Here is a 7,423-nt window from a genome sequence, read left to right on the forward strand (position 1 = left end):
GGATTTTGTCGATGTGGTGTATCACATTTATTGACTTGCATTTGTTGAATGATTTCTGTTTTCCTGTGATTGACAAATCCCATTTGATCATGGTGTATAATTGTTTTGATGTGTTGCTGTATTCTGAATGCTAGTACTTTGTTGAATATTTTTGGGTCTATGTTCTTCAAAGATATTGGCGTGTAAAGTTTTGTGGTTTTGGGTTTTTTTTTTTTTTTTTTTTTTTGTGTGTGTGGTATATTTTCCTGGTTTTGATATCAAGATGATGCTGGCCTCAGAATGAGTTGGGAGAATTGCCTTTGTTTCAAATTTTTAGAATAGATTGAGTAAAGTGGGTATTAGTTCTTCTTTAAAGGTCTGGTAGAATTTAGCAGTAAAGCCATCAGGTCCTGTGCTTTGCTTTGTTCGGTGACTGCTGATGACTGCTTCAAAATTGTTGCTTCTTATTGGCCTGTTCAGATTTTCTGTTTCTTTTTGGTTCAGTGTTGGTAGTTTGTATGTGTCCAGTAATTTTTTCGTTTCCGCCAGGTTTTTAAATTTGTTGATGTGTGGTTATTTGTAATAGTCTCCTTGTATTTCTGTGGTATGGGTTTTAGTGTCTCCTTTTTCATTTCTTGTTTTTGTTGTTTGAATCTTCCTCCTCCTGTTCCTCCTCCTCCTCCTCCTTCTTATTAACCTAGATAATGGTTTCTCTATATTGTTTATCTTATCAAAAAGACAATTTTTTTGATTCATTGATCTTTTGTATTGTTTTTTAGGTCTTTATTTCAGTTCGTTTTACTCTGATCTTTATTTCTTTCCATCTACTAACTTTGGGATTGGATTATTCTTGTTTTTCTAGTTCTTTGAGTTGTAGCATTAGGATTTTTTATTTGAAATCTCTCTATTTTTTTGATGTGAGCATTAATTGCAATACACTTCCTTCATATTATCACTTTTGCAATATCCCACATTTCTTGATATGACGTGTCTTTACTTTCCCTGGTTTCAGTAAATTTTTTGATTTCCCACTTAAAATCTTTTTGGACCTATTAGTTGTTCAGGAGCCTGTTGTTTAATTTCCAAGTCTTCATATAGTGTCCTGAGTTTCACATGTTATTAATTTTTAGTTTTAATCCATTATGGTCTAAAAAGATGCTTGGGATGATTCTGACTTATTTATTTCTGTTGAGACTTGATTTGTAACCTAACTTGTGGCCTGTCCTGGAGAATGTTCCACGTGCTGATGAGAACAATGTATATTCTGTAGTTGCTAGATGAAGTGTTCTGTAGATATCTACCAGGTCCAATTGTTCTAAAAGGGTAGTTTAAATCCTGTCTTTTTCTGTCAATATGTTTTCCGGATGATCTTTCCAGTGGAGAGAGGTGTTCAGGAACCCCACTATTATTGTATGGGCTTTTATCTCTTTCTTTACATCTGATAGTGTTTGCTTTGTGTATTTGGATGCTCTGGTGTTGGGTGCATATGTATTTATGATTGTTACATCTTCTTGCTAGATAGATCCCTTTATCATTATATAATGGCTTTCTTTGTCTCTTTTTCTTGTTTTTGGTTTAAAGTTTATTTTATTTGAAATAAGAATATCTATTTCTGCTCTTTTTCCAGGCTCCTCTGTTGACCACTCTCCTTGTGTCACTGCAGTTGTATATGGGACAGGCAACCTGCAAGGTGGTCATGGCTGCTACTGTAGTGACTAGCCATCCTTGCAGTGGTAGAAGCTGTGGTGGTGGCTGTTATGGATGGACTACATCTTCAGAACTGGTGCTGGGCCCCTTGATTGTGGTGTGCAGATGGCACTGTGTCCTGCCTTGTTTGCAGGTGGTAGGTGGGCTTCCCAAGGTTTTTTCCCTGACTTTGTATCCCTGATTGAGGTGGTCAGGCAGGTGCTGGGACCAGCCTTGTGGGAAAGGGTGGGTGGGATTCCCAAAGTCTTTTTCACTGCCTGAGCATCCCTGGTTGGGAAGGGAGGGTGGCACTCTGGGTCCTGCCTTGTGGGCAGGTAGTGAGTGGGTTTTCTGAGAAATATTTTAAATGACAAATGGCCTGGAGTCTTCATAAAGGTTAAGGTTCTGAAAGGAAATGAACAAAGGAAAGGGAACTCTTCTTGAAGACAGTAGACTAAAGAGACAAGACCAAATTATATGCTTGTTCCTTGAGTGGATAATGAGTTGCAAAAGAAAAACAAAGCTCTAAAGAATTTTCTGGAAAAATTGGGATAATTTAAGTATTAGCTCTATGTTGGATAATTTTACTCTGTTAATGATACCTCCTGAGTGTTCATGCTATTATTATCATGTAGGACAAAATACTTGTTCTTGGGACATACATATTGAAGTACTGAGGTGTAGTTAGGTAGATATAAAAGTAGATATACACACACATATGTATGTATATGTTTTACTTTTGTTTAAATTTAAAATGTCTTACAACAAGCAAATGGAGGGGACACACTTGGGTGGGAGAGGGGAGAGGGAGGAGAGAGGGAGGTTTCGGTGATGGGACATAATAAACAACTACATTGTATATTGACAAAATAAAAATAATAAAAAAAAATAAAAAAAATAAATTTAAAATGTCTTTAAATATAAAGGTGGGAAGAAACCCAATCCTCTAAGTTTATCATATAAAAGCCCTATCATTTTGTTTTAAAATTAATCCCTTTAATGTTTTTAAACAAGCAATACATGAAAATGTTTCTTTGAAACAGAAAAGTATATGTATACATATTTTAACAAATGTCACTCAAAAAATTGGTATTTCATAAGGAAGAAAATGAAGCATGACCATTACTCCATACAACAAATAAATATCAACTTGAAATATATCATTGATCTAAATATGAGAGCTAAAACAATGAAATTTGTAGAAACATAAAAGTAAGTATCTGGGACCTTGTGCTGTCATATTTTCTTCAGATAGGACACAAATGCACAAATACAACTCCCATCACTGCACACACTTCTACTGGACAGAAATGTCTTATACCCAATATTCACAAATGACATGCACAAATCCATCCTGCCACCTGCTTTTGTATAGGCCATAATGTCAGAATGTTTAAATTGAAAAAATGCCTAACAGGAATAATATTTCTGACCTGTGAAAATTATGTGAAATTTAAATTTCAGGCTCCATGGAAATTGGAAGATAGCATTATCATTTATTTACACATTGTCTATGGCTATTTCCATGTTATAAAATATCTAAAATACACTATCTGGCACGTTAGAGAAAAGTCTTGTCATCTCCTGTCTGAGACCATTATCTCCACCTAGATCAGTGGCTCCAGCCCATGGTAGAAGAAATCATTTATCTGATTTCTAAGAGGGTAGATTCAGTCATGCAGTGTTGCATGTTTCTGTACTGGGCTGTCCCATGCAGAAGGGAGGTTAAGGGTCATTTCCTAGAGGCTAAGGTATTCTAGGCTCAAAAGCCACCAGACACTGCAGGAACCACCATGTAAAGGGGTGAGTGGGTGACTTCAGCAGGTGCAATGCTCCCCTCAAGTAGCTCACAAAGCTGATGCAGTGGATGTGAGAGAGTGGCAATCCCTGCCTGATTCCTCAGCTTGTTTCCCATCTAGTTACTAATAGGGAGAAAGACAACTTTCATTAATATTACCTCAGACTCTAATGTTAAAGGACAAAAGTCTTCTCCTAGTTGTGTCCATTGGTGAAAACAGAGTGCAATGAAGTCTTAACCCTTGTAGCAAATCTGTGATTATCAAGGCAAGTCCCATTACCTCTAGGTAGAACCATGAATTCTGTCTTATCCACAGGATGACATTAGTAGCTGCAACCTTACCAGTTTCACTACTTTTTTCCCCACGAAAACATAATGCTTGGTTACATAATTTTTAATTTTAGTAATAATATGCTTTAGCTTCAAGTGGTATAGAGAAGCTTATAGATAGCAAATAGAGCATCTGGATAAACACAGAAACCATACATTAGAAGGCATTGTAAAGCTTCAAAGACAAAAATGAGTTTCAAGATTCCAGAGATGGGAGAACCTGAGAGAGGTAAGCTAATAGCTGCAGTTAATTTCTATTTATTATTTATTTTGTTTTTTGTGCCTGGCTGGTTCAGGAATCTGAACCCATGTCTTTGGTGTTATAACACCACGCTCTAACCAACTGAGCTAACTGGCCAGCCCCTGCAGTTAATTTTTGACTGTGTTCACCTCATGTCCAATTCAGAACCAGGGTAGGAAGTGTTACATCACTATGAATGCCTGTAGGAGAGAAATGAAGTCATTCTGGAAGAAGAGACATCATCGGAAACTCTGAATTTTCTCATATGTAATACCTGTATTTCTCCAAAAGTTACTATGCATTTCAAAGATACAACTAAGTGTCCACAAGCAGAATACTGTGGGGAAGAGAAGGCAATAAAAAGAGACCATGTTAGAGAACATATCTCTCTTAATATTATGAGGTCAGTACTATCTTCGTACCAGAAATCTGACAAGAAAATCTTGATGAAGAAAAATCACAGACCAAAATCTCTTATAAATATAAATAGAGAAGTCTTCAACCATATGAAGCAAATCAAATAGAGCTGTATGTGTCTACTTATGTATATTTATTAAGGAAAGTGAGGTCAATATGTACAATCATACCAACAGAAGCAAGGAATTGATTTAATAAAATTGGACACACTTGCAGACCAAAAATTCATATTAGAATAAGACAGGAGGACAAATTTTCCTAATCTGGTAAGGCATATCTCTCAAAATGCACTTAAAATATAATAATCCATAGTCAGATGTTAAACCTCCACCCCTATCCTGCTTCTGTTTCAGAAATGAAACATGGATGCACACTATGACAAACTTCATTCAACATCACCCTGGAAATCTTAGCCAGTGCAATAATGCAGAAAGGAAAAATTAAGGACAATAGAAGCGGTAGATAAGAAACAAAGCAAATATCAATTCAGATAGCAGGATAATGTACATAGAAATTTCTGATGAATCTACGAATATCTAGCAATGATTAGTAAATTTACAATGCTTGCTAAATATAAGTTAATAAATGGAAAAGGCATTATCTAAATTTATAGCAAAAAATATTATCTCAGAAAAACCTAAGAAAAGATTTGCAAGCCACTGCACGGAAAACACATTATTAAGAAAATAAAAGAAAGCTCAAATAAATTGGGAGCTTAACTGTAAGGTCCTCCAATTCCTGCTGCTTTCTTTCTGTATCCTGACCTAAAATCACAGAGTACCTCAACTCTCTGTGGCCCAGCCAGCAGCAGATCCCTGCCAGCAGGCTTGAAACAAAACTGGGGCCTTAAACATTCCCAGGTACTGATAGGAATATCTAGGTTGTTACCCAAACCGCTAAAAGAAACTGGTCCCACCCGTTGGCCAAATTCCTTAAACCCTCATGTAAACTCCATTTCTTGGCTTCCTTGCTGCTGACATACCTGAGTAGAACATCTCTTTTCTCTTGCTGCCTGTCGTGAGGATATGCTTCAGGACTCTGTAAGTAAGTTCCTCCAATAAATGCGTTGGACTGATAACCCTGGCATTTAGTGCTTCCTTCTTTGGAATCCCAACCAGCCCCATCTTGGGCTGGTTTGGGGCACTCCCTTGTGGGAATTCGTGTGCCATCACTTTTGCAGTGATTCCAGCCACAAGTTAAGTAGAATAAAATAATAACCATATCTATCCTAACTGGAAGCATAATCACATTTATGAACTTAAAAATTCAACATGTCGTGGTGTCAATTATTTTCAAATTGATCTAGAGATTTAATGTTACCCTGATAACAAACTGACAATTTTAACATTTATTTGGAAATGTAAACACCTAAGAATGGCCAAAACATTATTAAACAACTAGAACAAATTTGGAAGACTTACCAGGTACCAAGACCTTTTATGATGCTTTACAACCCCAAACTGTAAACAGCATAAAGTCCATTAAGCTGCCATGCATATGAATTGGCTCTTCTCTCATATTGTGTGGGTAGAGGTCTGGAACCACACTGTGAATTTGGAAATTTCAAGAGCACTGAGTTGGAATACAGGAGAAACAAGCTTACCTTGGGGATGAGGTAGTTTCTGAATTTAATGTCACAGGTCACTGCATGGGGTGCGTTGGTGGGGACGAGGTCAATGTATCTCTGGATCTCATGCACCACAGCATCTGTGTAGGGCATGTGGCTCCTGTCCTGCATGCAGGGACTCCGGTGTTTGCCAACCATACGTTCAATCTCTTTCTGGACTTTAGCTGATAAGACACAAGGAAGAACTGATGCAAAAGGACAAAAATGGCACTTTTGTAGTAGTAATTCAAGGATACATAAAGCATTACGAAGGTATCCTAACAGCATTATACACATAAATTATATGAACAGAAGTACTCCTAAACTTAGAGATTCAATCTCTTTCTGGACTTTAGCTGATAAGACACAAGGAAGAACTGATGCAAAAGGAGAAAAATGGCACTTTTGTAGTAGTAATTCAAGGATACATAAAGCATTACAAAGGTATCCTAACAGCATTATACACATAAATTATATGAACAGAAGTACTCCTAAACTTAGAGAAACTATTTCTATAACACAAATGCATATATTTGTGCCATAAGCTAAGCATAAAGATTAATCTGTACATACATATATAACAGCATATATGATAAGTAATGTCAATAGAAATTATGAAAATTTTGCAAATATAAAGTTAGCATACAATTAGGTAAAAAAAATACTCTCTTGCTGAAAGAGAAACAGGAATCATATTAATTTCATATCAAAATGATTTATGGTGATTAAAAATTAAATTCTGCTAGTGAATCTATGTGTATGTATGTGTTTGTGTGTTTTGTGTGTTGGTGTGTGTGCACTTTGCAATGGTACTCTTTATGTTCCCGCTTCCCAAATGTGGCCACTTTGAGCACTCTAGTAGCTTCTGAATAATACATTCATATTTCTGAATCAAGACCATCTGTTTCTATTTTCTATTTTTTACTTGTCCATTTTTAGAGAATATGTGAAGATTTCCTGATATAACAGATAAAAACTTGAATCTCGGGGAGGGAGCAAGATGGCGACGGGTCTGGAGCGAGTGTGCCAGAGGACAGAGCGAGCCTGAGAAGTCTGCGCTGTGCTGCCAGAGTACTATTTGCATTTCCAAGAGCAACAAAAAACAAATAAATCACNGTATGTGGGTTGATTTCTGGGATCTCTATTCTGTTCCATTAGTCCAAGAGTCTATTTTTATCCTGGTACCATGCTGTTTTGGTTACTACTGCTTTGTAGTATAATTTGAAGTCAGGTAGCTTTATGTCTCCAGCTTCTTTTTTTATTTTTGGAAGGTTTAGGATTGCTTTGGCTGTTTGGGGTCTTTTGTTTTCCATATGGATGATTTTTCTCTTTCTGTGAAGAATGTGATTGGTATTTTGGGGGGATT

At 36.6% G+C, this 7,423-nt stretch overlaps 1 protein-coding gene across 1 annotated transcript in view; it reads right to left on the reverse strand.

Moving 5' to 3' along the window:
* LOC103597630 (cytochrome P450 2C42-like) overlaps positions 1 to 6,216 on the reverse strand; it is a 15,242-nt gene extending 9,026 nt beyond the window's left edge. Inside the window, exon 1 of the mRNA XM_008581494.1 lies at positions 6,055 to 6,216. Within this exon, the coding sequence (XP_008579716.1) occupies positions 6,055 to 6,216 (162 nt within the window). The remainder of the gene's footprint in view (positions 1 to 6,054) is intronic.
* Between the last annotated feature and the right edge of the window lie 1,207 nt (positions 6,217 to 7,423).

The sequence above is a fragment of the Galeopterus variegatus genome, unplaced genomic scaffold (assembly GCF_000696425.1).
Source record: "Galeopterus variegatus unplaced genomic scaffold, G_variegatus-3.0.2 Scaffold2368, whole genome shotgun sequence".
Lineage (NCBI taxonomy): Eukaryota > Metazoa > Chordata > Mammalia > Dermoptera > Cynocephalidae > Galeopterus > Galeopterus variegatus.